At 50.5% G+C, this 14,238-nt stretch overlaps 6 protein-coding genes across 6 annotated transcripts; 5 read left to right on the plus strand and 1 right to left on the minus strand.

Moving 5' to 3' along the window:
- Nucleotides 1-127: 127 nt before the first annotated feature.
- On the plus strand, nucleotides 128-1,603 carry N7458_000047 (uncharacterized protein; the record flags this gene model as incomplete). Its single annotated transcript, XM_056903441.1, has 1 exon — nucleotides 128-1,603. The coding sequence occupies one exon, from the start codon at nucleotides 128-130 to the stop codon at nucleotides 1,601-1,603; it is 1,476 nt and encodes a 491-aa protein (XP_056771208.1).
- Nucleotides 1,604-2,112: 509 nt separating this feature from the next.
- On the plus strand, nucleotides 2,113-3,147 carry N7458_000048 (uncharacterized protein; the record flags this gene model as incomplete). Its single annotated transcript, XM_056903442.1, has 1 exon — nucleotides 2,113-3,147. The coding sequence occupies one exon, from the start codon at nucleotides 2,113-2,115 to the stop codon at nucleotides 3,145-3,147; it is 1,035 nt and encodes a 344-aa protein (XP_056771209.1).
- Nucleotides 3,148-3,859: 712 nt separating this feature from the next.
- On the plus strand, nucleotides 3,860-5,814 carry N7458_000049 (acyl--CoA ligase; the record flags this gene model as incomplete). Its single annotated transcript, XM_056903443.1, has 5 exons — nucleotides 3,860-3,893; nucleotides 3,960-4,220; nucleotides 4,280-4,611; nucleotides 4,667-4,769; nucleotides 4,835-5,814. The coding sequence occupies 5 exons, from the start codon at nucleotides 3,860-3,862 to the stop codon at nucleotides 5,812-5,814; spliced, it is 1,710 nt and encodes a 569-aa protein (XP_056771210.1).
- A 799-nt stretch (nucleotides 5,815-6,613) lies between these two features.
- Nucleotides 6,614-8,338, minus strand: N7458_000050 (sugar porter family MFS transporter; the record flags this gene model as incomplete). The annotated part of the gene is made up of 2 exons (XM_056903444.1): nucleotides 6,614-7,279; nucleotides 7,352-8,338. 2 exons carry the CDS (start codon nucleotides 8,336-8,338, stop codon nucleotides 6,614-6,616), a joined length of 1,653 nt encoding a protein of 550 aa, XP_056771211.1.
- A 2,864-nt stretch (nucleotides 8,339-11,202) lies between these two features.
- Nucleotides 11,203-12,734, plus strand: N7458_000051 (mannan endo-1-4-beta-mannosidase F; the record flags this gene model as incomplete). The annotated part of the gene is made up of 4 exons (XM_056903445.1): nucleotides 11,203-11,362; nucleotides 11,417-12,169; nucleotides 12,259-12,387; nucleotides 12,445-12,734. The coding sequence occupies 4 exons, from the start codon at nucleotides 11,203-11,205 to the stop codon at nucleotides 12,732-12,734; spliced, it is 1,332 nt and encodes a 443-aa protein (XP_056771212.1).
- A 396-nt stretch (nucleotides 12,735-13,130) lies between these two features.
- N7458_000052 (S1 family peptidase) lies at nucleotides 13,131-14,145 on the plus strand (the record flags this gene model as incomplete). Its single annotated transcript, XM_056903446.1, is given in 2 exon segments — nucleotides 13,131-13,777; nucleotides 13,794-14,145. 2 exon segments carry the CDS (start codon nucleotides 13,131-13,133, stop codon nucleotides 14,143-14,145), a joined length of 999 nt encoding a protein of 332 aa, XP_056771213.1.
- Nucleotides 14,146-14,238: the final 93 nt, after the last annotated feature.

Here is a 14,238-nt window from a genome sequence, read left to right on the forward strand (position 1 = left end):
ACTCAACGCTAAACCCCAAAGAGCAGTTTGGGCGCTTAGTGTCCAAATCTCTCCCGAAAGATTGTTAAACTATTTTGCGAACCCTGGTACCAGATTCTCGTGCCAGAAAGAACAATCAAAGGCCTCGATGGGTTTCTTCACGTCGTCATTTTTTGCATTAAACCTCTTCGTTCTTGTTGACTATGTCCAGGCGAAGACGGATTTCCCAACACCCCTGAGCGAGGCTCACCCAGATCTCAAGACGGACGACGGCGTCACTTTCGACCCTCTCGGCGTAGCGGCAATTCTTTACAATGAGCGTGCTGACAGAAGCGCAGCAAGGCTCTATACCCAGTACGATCAAAACCTCTTCATATGGCCACATATGACCATGATCGGGGGGACTCTCCCTCCGATGCAGATGCTGGTTGAGCGCTTGACAGCGCCGTTCAAGTGGATCCACCCTGCCATCAAGATGTGTGCCAAGGACACAAGGATGCTCTCGATTCGGTCCGATATTTCTGGCAACGTCTTCCGACAGTTACCCTATAACCTGAGCAATACCTGGCTCAGTGATATTGTCTCATTTGAGCCTTCAAAACACCCCGGCAATGATTTTGCGATTGTGTATGTGGACTCGGTCCATCGAAAGCGCAGGGGAACCGATTCTACCGAGGGCCCGGAAAGTCAAGACCACGAAGAAGAATTCCTCATTCGCTCACAGATTGGAAATATCCGGTGGCAGGCCGGAAGATGGACTCTGAACTTGCTCTCCGTCATCAACGGAGCAATGGTCTTGACCGGGATGGTCTTTGGTATTCTTCTGGCAGACATATGGGCGTTCACCCTTTTTCTCCTTTATAGTTTCCACTGGGGTGCCTCAGTGGCTATTTCACTCACCCCCATGGTCACTATTCACACACCTTCTCGAATCGATCCGGAGTCCAGCGATCGATTTGCAGTCTACGAACGCGAGGAAGGCGGAACCGTTATCTTCAAAGGTCCACAGAGAACACTTGAGACTTGGGCGCGATCAACCTGGGAGTACAACCCAACTTGGGCCAAAGACAGCCTACACTGGCTGTGGATTATCACCGGGTCACTTTGCGGCATTGCATCCGTTGCCTGTATGGTCAATATGCATGGCAACATGCAGCTCGGCTTCCTGGGCGTATTGGTATATGCTTCAGTGGCTGAGATCGCCGCGACACGAATTGCACGGATCCTGCAAACCAAAGCTCGTGGTCAAATTTTCAAAGCAGCCGTACTTGAGAATTCAACCCGTTCCCTGGCCATCATCCGGGCGACCCTCGAAGTCACGCCTCGTTGTCGGTTAACGGGTCTCGATTGGATTAAAATGGGCCTGCTTCCCGATATGCTGGTTTTCCGGGAAATGCAAGCGCTTTTAAGGGACACCAGCGCAATGTTGGGAGATGACAAAGGGAAACCCGAAGCATTCACAGTTGACGGTCGGGATTCAGCTATCAAAGACAGGTGCTCAATGTTCCTTGACAATATCAACGCCAATGATCCAGCGCGTGGAGCTTTGGCCATGAGAATACGAAACGAGGTTTACGAGACGTTGAAGTTGGGCGAAGAGGAACACTTGCAGCCCAAGGAATAACGTTGGATGTTTGATGCTGGTCGGATTGCTGTAATAATCTCTATCATTTTCCATACCAGCGATTCCAATGTGATGTATGTTCTGATTGCATCCGCCAGCTGGGAGAGGATGCCAGGTTGATGGTAGTATGGCAGAAAGTATCAAATTCGGGATAACATCTAACCTGGAACGGATGTTCGAATGAATAAGCCCTGTACAATCGCATCACAGAAAAGTAGAAGCCAGGGTTCTCTTCGAATAGGACGGCCATCATTGTGCTTTCAACCCCCTGGAGTAGATTCTCAACTGATACCTGACATCTCAGGCATCAAATAGAATTGTAAGGCTCCCAGGCTCCCCGGCCCCACTCTGACACGGTCTGTTTACACAGCCCACTTGGTCACTGCCACTGCCACCACCAGACTCAGACTCGTTTTCATTCTGATTTTCTTCCAGCTAAGATCTGCGCCAACTCGGGAATATCCGTGTTTGAGCTCTCCAGGCATGGCAGTCTCCCTTCGAAAAAATCCATGAAATCCCCTCTTCAGGAGGAAGAGGGCCCAACCCCTGCGAAGCTCTGCGCCTTATATGATGCCGGTGGTGGGGTGCGCTTTTCTGACTCGTTTGCGATTTACTCGATCGTCGCGTTCCCTCCCGAGTGGGCTACTATCAAGCTCGATCCGATCATAATCGATCAGCTCGAGAGAGCTGCTTCCCTTGTCGCAACCAAAATTCCTATCCTGTCCAAACTGCCCGAGCCTCCGCTTCCCGACCTCGTTTCGTTACCATGCCCGCCTCGGACACTTTCCCAAAGCGACAGCCGTACAAGCCCATGTGACCAGCTGCCCTGGTTCTTGATTCATGCTGCAACATACCCTAAACACTGTGTGTTTGGTCGGAGCGATTCCTTGGCGTCGCTTCTCGTCGTTCTCCAGCGCCCGTGGTGCATTCTCGAGCTGTGCTGCTGTGACGCCTCAACAATAGCCGCACTTCATGATTTTGCAATCCTGGCCTTGGAGATCGATGGGCCAACCTATAGCCCTGCTGTCACGTTACTGGCACACGAGTTGTCACACAGGAAAGACGGCCACTCCAAAAGCTCACCAGTAAAGAGTCTCGCAAGTACAACGCAGAATGATCCCGAAGGCCACGATGCGTTTGCCATGTATAGGGAACTTTCTCGAAGTTGTCTTCGATCACATAACTCTTTTTGGATAGGATTGATTACTGCTTGTGCAGTCTACCTGGGCGTAGCATTCTCGGATTTGACAAAGATGCTGGGCGATCTGGTCGACAGTCGTCAACACATGTGCCCAGCAAACTTCAACACTCTCAAGATGAGATCTAGAAGTCTGTCCTCGCAATATATCGCCCCCATTTGCCGATCGAGCCAGCCATGGCAGCGGTCCAAAAAGCTTGCACTGCTTAGAAGGCATAGCATTGATGTCATCTCACATACCGAGGAGGACCCGCAGATCAATTCTCGCCTCGATGGAACTGACATACGAGATCTCTTGGATCTTTACTCTAGAATTCTGGAAAGATTTAGGGAGGACCTCCCCTGATACTTCTCTTGTTAGTGCAGTTGGTCAAGATATTGGCATACATCTACACGCCTTCGATTCTCTTCAAAGCCCTCTCACTAACAGGAGCGGTCCAAATAGCCATAGAATCTGGAATATCCCAATCCTTCACTGCCAACTTGTTGAATTTACTTGGAGCATACATGAATGAACGAGCTCATACGACTATCTATATTCTTAGATCAGGCTTCTTTCGACCCAGAACGAGGCTTACAGGCTTACCCCGCAGGAGAGCAGTAGCCGGGGAAGATCTTCCCCGCATTTCTGCCCCCGCAATCCTGAGACTGCTCTCTCGCTGTTTATCCCGAAGAGCCGAATTCAAGCCATACTGTAGCAGAGACAAGTTCGGTCGGTCCAGCTTTGAATTTGCATGCCAACAGGCTTCAACTGATCAAAGCCTACAGAAATCCCCGCAACAAGGGAGTCGCGCAGCAAAGTTTATACCCGCAGCTCTATCCCATATCCAGATTTTGTAGAGATCGATTTTGGCGCTTTTGAAAGCCGAGGTCCGAGATGACCTTCATTGCTTGGAAATAGATAGGAAAATCGAGAGGAGGGTTGGTCTTACCCCCATTACCCCGCCAGCCGGGCTCGACCTATATCGAATAACCAAAAGCTGCCGTTCGGGACCCGTTCGTTCTTTTCTTTCTTCGTGAGCCCAGCAGGCGAGTAGGGAAAACACTTTATCTCCACAATGATCTTCACATCCCAACAACCAAGTCTCTCCAGTAAGTAGTGAAATTTTGCTATCACAGATCCGGAACCACAACGCTCACATCTCGACTCTACCTCAGTTCCAGAGGATGTGACAATTTGGGAATGGCTGTTTGATTCATCAACGTCGCCTCTCAGCCAAAACAAGCCCTCGGATATTGGGGGGTTCACAAATGCCGCTACGAAGGAGCGAATCGGGTACGATCTGGCTAAGGAGTATGCGACGAAGATATCCACTGCCCTGGTTCATAAATTTGGACTTGTCAAGGGCGATGTCGTGGCACTCTTCAGTCCGAATACTGTTTGGTATCCCATCGCCATGTTTGCGACCAATCGTGTGGGTAAGAAACCCCTCTTGAAAGGAGAACACCTTGGAGGGGATAATAACGTCTCTCCGCAGGTGGCATTATCTCAGGTGCTTCGCCTGCCTACAATATTGAGGAGATGACTTTTGCATTACGCACAGCACAAGCAAAAGTCCTCATGACTGCGGCTTCCTCGCTTCCCGTTGCTATCCCAGCTGCGAAGAATGCGGGAATCTCCCAAGATCGAATCGTCTTGCTCGAAGGAAGGAAGGAAGGCTTCACTAGCATTCAAGACCTTGTAGCCCTTGGGGGAAACTTTGGGCCGAGTGGCCAGGTTCAGCCTTTCAAGATCCCGTCTGGGCAGACGAACAAGGATATTTGCGGGTTTCTGAGCTTTAGTAGCGGAACGACGGGTCTTCCTAAAGCTGTAGGTTTTCTGCATCATTGCCAATTTTGTGCACACTTCTCTGACAGGTCTCCAGGTCATGATTGCGCATCATAACGTGATCGCGCAAAGCATGCAGGTCGAGCAGATAACTTTGAAAGAGAACAAAAAGGTCCTGGCAGTGCTTCCATTATTCCATAGTATGTTGATCCTCGCTTTCAAGTTTCTCGAATTTTGCCCCTAACGACAGCACTTTTCAATACAGTCACCGGTCTGGTCCACCAGATGCATCTTCCCGTTTTCCGCAACGCAGAGGTCTACATGCTTCCAGCATTCACTATGAAGGCCATGTTGGACACTGTAGTTCAATATCAAATCACAGAAATGTTGCTTGTGCCACCTATTCTGATCCGGCTTCTTCGGGATCCGATTGTGAAAGATTACGACCTGTCCCACGTGCGCAAGTTCTCGTCTGGGGCGGCCCCGCTCTCCTCAGAGATTATCCAAGAGCTCCGGCGCCAGTTTCCAAACACAGGGTTTAAGCAAGGGTATGGCATGACCGAGTCATGCAGCTGCATAACAGCTCATCCCTTGGAGAAGTCTACCTATGAATATGCTCATTGCGGTGGTACCATTGTTGCAAACACTGAAGTCAAGATTATCAATCCAGATACGGGCAAGGAACTCGGATACAATGAGCCCGGTGAGATTCTGGCAAGAGGTCCGCAAGTTGTCATGGGATACCTGAACAATGAAAAAGCCACAGCCGAAACTTTTGATGCTGAAGGGTGGCTCCATACCGGCGATGTCGGCTTCATTGATAAAGAAGGGTTTATCACAATCACCGATCGCATCAAGGAAATGATCAAGGTAAAAGGAATCGCAGTTGCGCCGGCCGAGCTCGAGGACCTGTTACTTGGACACCCAATCGTGGAGGATGTGGCCGTCGGTCCCATTCCTGATGACTACTCTGGCCAACGTCCAAAGGCTTACGTCGTCCTGAAGCCTAGCGTTCGTCAGGGTAAAGATCGGAACTCTATCTTGAGCTTCCTCAATGAGCTTATCGATTATGTTCGTGAGAACAAAGTTCGCCATAAGTGGATTACCGAAGTTGAGATGCTCGAAGAGATTCCAAAGAGCGCGAGCGGAAAGATCCTTCGTCGAATGTTACGCAAATTGGAACAAGAGGACAGCGGCAAAGAGCGATACATAGTAACCCGGGGTGAGACAAGATCAAAGCTTTAAAACCATGGGTTGTTCTGTGAACAGATTAGACACTTGGCTGTCATCTCTCTCGATGTAAATCCTTTTCAACTCCCGTCTCTTGATATTATTCGCAGTCTCTATCAAAAGGATATGACAATCGATTCCAAAATAACGAGGTATTCTCGCCGGCGCAAAGGGTCGAGAGGCTAAACTAGGGAACCGCAAGACTATATAAATGAGATAGCTCGTAACGACGAGGACAAATGATACATACCTTCCGCATTATTGAGTTCGAATGTCTTTAATTGGGGTGATGTCCCCAGCGCCATATTCCTCTGCAGCAGCTCAAACGGTGGGGGGATAGTGCGGTTACTATTTCGCCAAAATTGGAAATCCAACGATGACCCACTACCAGTCCAATGTATTAAGCCGTTTAAAAGAGATCGGGAGTGCTTGCAGATTGCTTAATCAAAAAGAGATTCTATGACAATGCGGGAGGCTGGTCTGAGGAGAGGTTCAATAATAAATAAATGGGAATTCGAAATTGGAATTCCACGTATGCAAAATTACTTCAAAATTACTGGGAGCTGTTGAAGAGATGTAATAGCAATGTATGCAACAAGAATCTAAAGTACATCCAGGCGTGTTGATCGCATGACAATCCATCTTTAATACTCCAGGCCCAAATAACGCCGATATTGCAAACAAAGGTCATGCATCCTGACCATGATGGCTCAACGAAAAAGAAATATGAGTATGCCACGTCTATAGGAAAGTCCAGAACAAGAATAATGGAATGATAGAGCAAAAAAATTCAGAAAGGGCCCACCTCCCACGCTTATGCGTTCTCAGCATGGTACATCTCCTGCTCCTTGCGCCCGGATGGGTTCTCATCCGCATTCCAATCACGGTGCTGCTGTGGGAACTCGAACTTGCTGCTCTTCCATGGAGCGACCTTGTTCACGTACATGTAGTCCAGCTCCTCGAGCGTACGACCCTTGCCTTCAATGACGAAGAAGTAGATGACAAAGACAGCGACGAACAGGCAGCCGGCGAAGACATAACCATACGCAAAGTCAATAGCACTGGTGATGAAAGTGGTGAAAAAGGAAATGAGGAAGTTCCAAGCCCAGTTGGAGGCAGTGGCCAGGGCCATACCCTTGGCACGGTACTTGGAAGGGAAAAGCTCGGCAACGATAGCCCAAATCATGGGACCCCAGGTCATGGCATAAGCGGTAATGAACAGACAGGTGACGACAATCATGCCCTTGCCAACGTTGGGTGTGTTCTCGGGATTCTCGATGTCCAGCATGAAGTGACCCAGGGAGGCGAAGATCATGAACATGATGAACATCCACACAGCTCCGAAGATGAGAGACTTGCGACGTCCATAGTTCTCAACGACGTATAGACCTCCGAAAGTAGTACCGAAGTTGACGGCACCCAGGATTACCTGGGTGATGAAGCTGTCGGAGATACCGGCACCCTGGAAGATAGTGGTACCCTAGAAAGAGAGATATGTTAGCATTGAATTTCTCCCCTGATGGTATTTGAATCAAAGATGCCAGTAACTTACATAGTAGAAAAAGTAGTTGGCACCAGTGAGCTGCTGCAGACTCTGCAGGGCCATGCCGAGAACAATGCGGTACAACATGCGAGGGGCAGTGAGGAACTCGTGCCACACCTGGTCCTGAGACTCGGCCTCAAACTGCTCACGGATCTCTTCCATCTCCTCGAGAATCCGAACATGGTTCTCAGGAACACCGTACAGCTTAGCCAAGGTCTGCCGGGCGCTCTCGACCTTGCCATGGCGGAACTCGTAACGCGGGCTCTCCGGGAAGAAAGCCATTCCACCACCAAGGATCAAAGCGAAGAGGAAAGTCAGGCCCAGAGTGATACGCCACTGGGCAGTTCCATCAAGGTTGTGTGTACCCAGGTTAATGCAGTAGGCAAGGAAGATACCCAGAGTCACAAATAGCTGGTAGCAGGAGATCATGGCACCACGAATGTGACGCGGAGAGCTCTCACCCTGGTACATGGGGACCAGCAGGGAGCAGCCACCGACACCAAGACCAGTGACCCAACGACCCACGACCATCTGCCACCAGTGTCCATCCGGAGAAGTGATCTGGACAATCAAACCGACGATGAGGATAACACACCAAACCGAGATCGACCACTTCCGGCCGATAAAGTCGGCAACGGGAGCGCCCACCAAGGCACCAATGAGAGTACCGATGGAGAGCATAGCGACAATCAGACCCGAACGAGTATCACTGAAAGCATACTCCCCCTGGCTGTTGAGCTGACCGTAGCGTTGCAAATAGTTGCTCATCTCTTGGAAGCCGGAGATCTGGCCGGTATCGTAACCGAAAAGCAGACCACCCATTGAAACGAAGAGAGCCATGACCAAGGACCTCAGGGTAATGCGTGGGATCGGGGTATCAACTCCGGCCGGGCGCATTGGCTTCTGAATGGGGCTATTTTGGAAGGAGGTGTCTGCACTGGAATTCTCAGCTGGGGTAATAGCCTCCCCATGGTGGGCAGTCGATTCAAGACCCATGATTGATATTGGGCTTTGGGGAGTTGTTCTACACTCCGTTGTGCAACAAAACCTTATGCTTGACCTCAAAAGGGAAAAGATAGAGAAGGCTTGATATAGGGACCAGGGATATATCCCTTAGATTCACGAAGAAACAGAGTGTCAGGAGAAAAGCCGGCGGGGTAGAAATAAAAAGATGTCAGACTGGAGGAAAATTTGGCCCTTTTGTAATTTGCAGGGACAGGCACATAAGAAAGTGGATGAAAGAAAAAGAAAGGAAACACGCCCCTCATCTCTCCAGCAAGACTTCACCCACAATTGTTCATTCGTCGACAGGGGCATGTGGAGAGACGGTGTGGAGAGTCACGACGCGGACGACGACTCTCATTGCCAGCCGAGTGCCGTGCAGACCAGATGACGATGACCAACAAAGCGACCACCACCGGCCGAAGGCAGTTTGCATGGCCATGAGATATCCACCTGACCAGGGGACTGCCAGTCAGAGTTAGTTCCAGGAGGGTATCGGAAGTGGTGAACCACTCAGAGACCGTGGTCTCTGGTCCAACCCACGGCCGAGTTGATCGGGACCAGAATGGAGACAGAATATCGGCTCGGTTGGATCAGAATTCACCAGTCAAGGCCCGGCAAGTGGCAAAAATTTCCAGAACTCGGGGACCAGACATACTCGAAGCCGTGCCGAAAGATGACGTTCGTGGCTCGGCATCGGCTTTGGCGTACTTGGATCGGCTCCCGAGAATTATTATTTCTGGTCGGCCCGAATAACTGGTCATCTGCGTTGCGATTTTTTTTTCCTTCAAGTGACTGGCAGCTGTCTGTCTTTTTCGAGATAATTTTGGTGAGATAGAAGCACGGAGAATCTCCCTCCAGGGCATTCTCCATGCATTCCGGGGCATCCGCCCCCAGGCTGCTCCAGGCTGCTCCGGATTCTTTCGCTCTGGAGAGGATGCCAAACCCGATGAAGTGTCTCGGTGAAGCACCGCTGGGGTCACTGCCCCCCGGGGACTCTCCGTTTCAAGCATCTCTCCAGTCTCCAGTTTTTCCAGTCGTACACGTGTCGTTCGAAGGGTCTTTTAGGAGGGGAAACTATCATTCCGCCTCATCGATACTTTAGTCCACAAGTAAGTACTACAATACTGTGATGACTGATTATTGACGCCATGCGGTGGAATCGCCTTCTTGACTCTGTATAGCCTCGACTATAATATCAGCCGGTCATTTGATTATGAAAACGCATTGGAAAAAGTCTGATCTTCCGTAGCTGTCCATCAGTGGCGGCGCCACACCCGCGACGGGTGCCTGACTACGTCACTGCAGAGTTTGCAATTCTCCCACATCTGTAGAAAGATATGGATGTGTAATAATTGTTGATAGCATAGACTCCTTGGGAATTTAACCCAGTGTTTCGCTATCGTGTTCCTGTCTATCATTTAATTAGTATGAATCTCTATACGTGGGCTTCTCCAAGAAAAAGACGTGAATATACGCGAAGTCTTCCATTTCGATGGAATCTCTCCGGGCTGAGTCAGCAGGAATAGATTTTAACCACTCAGATGAGGATGGATACGGCTTGAAAGAAGACCATTGGCGCTATTGCTTCCTTGCGGGTCAATTAGCAGATGGGCTGATTCTTCATACGTAAGTCCTCCGGGTTCTCCGTTTCGTCCGATCTTGTCTCGACTTATAGACTTCCTACGGTACCTGTAACTAGACGAGCGCTCGACAAGCATCGGCTAGAAGATGCCGGGTTCCGCCTGGATGCAATGAACCATCCAACCAGGGTTAAAAATATCGTCTGGCTAAATTTCGGAACGAAGGGAGCGTGAAGTTGATAACATGACATTGGCTGATGTATACTTGTTACTTTGTGGAAGTATTCACAATGGTTCCAGATTGCCCCCAGATCAGAGTAATTCCAACCGCGCCTCAGATCGGGGATGAAAGGACGGAGTAGGCCAAGTTATTCAACTGCATTCGATAGTCGATGCTTATTCTTTTTTTACCCCCGCGTAACACATTGCCGTGTTTCTTTCAGACTTGCCTGCCTCAATACGAGGAGTATATTATACGCGGCTGGCAACTATGATAATGCACTCACATATATCTTGTTTAACGGGATTTCAGCCTGTGATTTAGTTCCGCCTCTCCAGTACACTATTTCGGAAAGCTATGATGCCCCATTCTTCACACAGCACGGACTGAATGCATCGGCCCTTATCCTGTTGGGGCAAGCGCAGCCACTTCCCCCGCTCGCGACAGACGCTAAACCCTCGGAGGCAATTTGAGGTCCAAATTGCGGAGAGAATATTTCAGGAGGTGGAGATATGCGCAGCAGATATCACGGACTCGATCTCATTGATGCAATGCTCGATCGTCTGGTCTAATTTTTCCGGCGTGCAGCTTTTGTCTCCGCTTCTCCGGCGCTCCTGCAGAACTTCCCCAGATTCGGTTCGTCATCTCCACTTCAAGGATGATACCCCGAGTCTAAATCCGTCAATTCTTGAATTTGGGATTAGACTCAATATACTAGTCTCTTCCAAGCTAACCCGTTAATGTATGGTCTCCCTCCTCTTATTTCCTCTTCTTGATTAATCTGCCACTCTTCCATCCCCATTTCTCCACTTCTAGTCCTCAAACAACACGGGCCGCCGTTGAATTAGCACCATCGTCTATTCCTTCTTCAGAAGTCATTCCTGACACGGTTCCATAACGGACCCTTCTCCGCATTCTCCCCTGAATCTTCTTCGTCTCTCTTTCTCGTAGATAGGACTGCACGAAAAGAAGTATTTAAGCACCGTAGTCTCGTCGTAGCCGTTAGTTCTCACGATTGAGATAGCAACCCCGATCACTCGTGCAGACCGCATCCAATGTACTACTCCTCAGCGATCTTGCTCTTCGCTGGGCTGGCCTCGGCCCAGGTGGCTGAGTACGGTCAGTGTGGAGGTAATGGCTGGACTGGGTCGACTACCTGCGTGTCCCCGTATACTTGCCAGTATCAAAATGACTGGTACAGTCAATGTCTGCCAGGTAAATCAGTCCATCCGAGGAAGAGACGAATTCCTGTTCACTAACTCTTCTCAGCAACGGGTAGCGGCAGCACTACCTCGTCGACCTCGACCAAGTCGACCACCACCGTGTCATCCACTACCAAGACTACCTCGACTACCAAGACTACCTCGACTACCAAGACTACCTCGACTACCTCGGCTCCGGTGTCCACTTCCACCGTTTTCCCTACAACCAATGGCCTCAACTTCACCATTGATGGCGAGACCAGCTACTATGCCGGAACCAACTCCTACTGGATTGGTTTCCTCACCAACGATGCTGACGTCGACCTGGTGATGCAGCACCTGTACGACTCGGGACTCCGCATCCTGCGAGTCTGGGGATTCAACGACGTCAACACAGTCCCCTCCTCCGGCACCGTCTGGTACCAATATCTCTCGTCCGGAAACGTGACAATCAACACCGGTGCGGATGGTCTGCAGCGGCTCGACTATGTGGTCTCCTCGGCTGAAAAACACGGTATCAAGCTGATTATCAACTTTGTGAACAATTGGTCTGACTACGGTGGTATCGCGGCCTACGTGTCGGCCTTTGGAGGCAGCGCAACCAGCTGGTACACGAACACAGCCGCTCAGGCAGCGTACCAGAACTACATCAAGACTGTAGTGTCTCGCTACAGTTCTTCATCTGCTATCTTCTCGTGGGAGTTGGCCAATGAGCCTCGCTGCAATGGCTGTGATCCATCAGTTATCTACAACTGGGTCAAGACGACCAGTGCGTATATCAAGTCTCTTGACTCGAAGCACATGGTGTGCATTGGTGATGGTAAGTTCCGTTATCCTCTGTCGATGTTTATTTCATGAGAGAAAACATCCACTTTGGACCTTAGTGACCCATTTTTTTTCTCTTTCTAGAGGGCTTCGGTCTGAACACCGACTCGGACGGCAGCTACCCATTCACCTACGCCGAAGGCCTGAACTTCACCATGAACATTGGCATTGACACAATTGACTTTGGTACTCTCCACCTCTACCCATCAAGCTGTAAGTATTCCTCAAAACATTCTCTTCAAAGACCAGTTTCACTTACAACTTCAACAGGGGGTGAAGCAAGCACCTGGGGTAGCACCTGGATCAAGGCCCACGGCGATGCATGCACGGCTGCAGGAAAGCCCTGTCTCTTGGAAGAGTACGGGTATCCCTCTGATCACTGCAGTGTCGAGGCTCCCTGGCAGACGGCGGCCCTGGATACCAAGGGCATTGCGGCCGATATGTTCTGGCAGTGGGGTGATACTTTGAGCACTGGGCAGACCTCGGATGATGGTAACACTATTTTCTATGGCTCGAGTGACTTTACTTGCCTGGTGACGGATCATGTGGCTGCCATTTGATTCCAGAAGGTCTAGGTATTTGCAAGATTGTAAGAATGCCCGGGGTTGATGATGCATTGATGCATCGCACGGGAGAGCTATTGCGAGCTATATATTTCCAGGATTGACTAGGTCGATCGCGCTGCAATGCAAGTCTTGAGGCTGGGAATCAACCCAAAATCCAATAAGCACCACATATGCATACTATGGGCAGTAAAACTGTACAAATCCTCTTAATGGAATACTAGATAATAGGATTTTCCTGCAACGTGTCGAGAATGTAGACTGAAAATCCAATTCGGACTGTTGGATACTTCCACCCACGTGATCAAGGAAGGGACTGAGCGCAAACGCGTCAACCAACAGTTGACTCTCTTCTGCTCTCACGGGCGCATCTTGTCCTCCCCGGAGGCAACGATGCCCCGCCGACTGCGATCAAATCGCGAGAGTCACCCAGATATTGACGTTGAAATTGACCAAGGCCCCCAGATACCCACCCATCTCGACCGGCCAATTCGATTCCTCACGACTCCAGCTCCAACTCCCGCGCGCTCCCCACTGCTCCTTCGCAGCCCATCTCGCTTACCCGGCATAACCAGCGATGACCTCCGGATCCTCCGCACAAAACAGCGTCGCCTCCAGCGCTCAGCGTCTCTCACCACACAAGCCACCCGCGAGCTAGGCCCATGGGCAATCCGCGGCCTATCGTCGACGCTGATCTTCGCACAGCATGAAGCCGGCACGGCGGTCTGTATCGACGCGCGCGGGTGGATGCTAACCTGTGCACATTGCTTCGGCGAGACTGCGCAGGAATGGCGAGCTCACCGCCGGAAATGGCTTCTGTGTTATACGGGGCTGGCAGTGCAAGTCGAGTGCCAGGTCTGGGATGCACGGCGTGATCTCGCGCTTGCCAAGGTAGTCTGCATCGAGGCGCCTGAGGAGCTGAGCAGTAGCAGCAGCAGTCACCCCGCAACTCCCGTCTTCACATTCGTCCCCCTCTCTACGTCGCAGTCGACCACCGCTCCGATCATTTGCATCGGACAGCCAGGCGCCGACGACCTGGAGTCCGGAGGCGCCCAGTAAAACCGCCTACGATCTGATCGAAATTTCCAAGGGTCGGCTATGCGGTCTGATTCCTGACGTCGATCCACAGGATAACTCGGAGATCGGGGCGCTGAAGCACGATGCGTGGACATACTGGGGTCATTCTGGAGCGCCGCTGTTGCGGAGAGCAGATGGGAGCTTGCTAGGACTGCATTCCTCGTGGGATGATAGTACTGGTATGCGTCATGGGGTGCCACTAGCTGCCATCAAGGCGTTTCTCAGTGAACACCTACCCCTAGACGAAGCTGATCTTCCAGGACCTACCGCGTCCGCTCGTAGTTTGGAGAAGAAAGAACCGGAGATCATCGTGATAGATAGCTCTGATTGATCTTTTGTATTTGAAAAAAAAATTAATCAGCCGCTACTTCAAAACCAAAAATACATGACACATGTCCAGCAAGTCTGTAGCTAGTATGCTTAT

The sequence above is a fragment of the Penicillium daleae genome, assembly GCF_028827525.1.
Source record: "Penicillium daleae strain IBT 16125 chromosome Unknown utg000001l_segment0_segment0, whole genome shotgun sequence".
In the NCBI taxonomy this organism is placed as follows: Eukaryota; Fungi; Ascomycota; class Eurotiomycetes; order Eurotiales; family Aspergillaceae; genus Penicillium; species Penicillium daleae.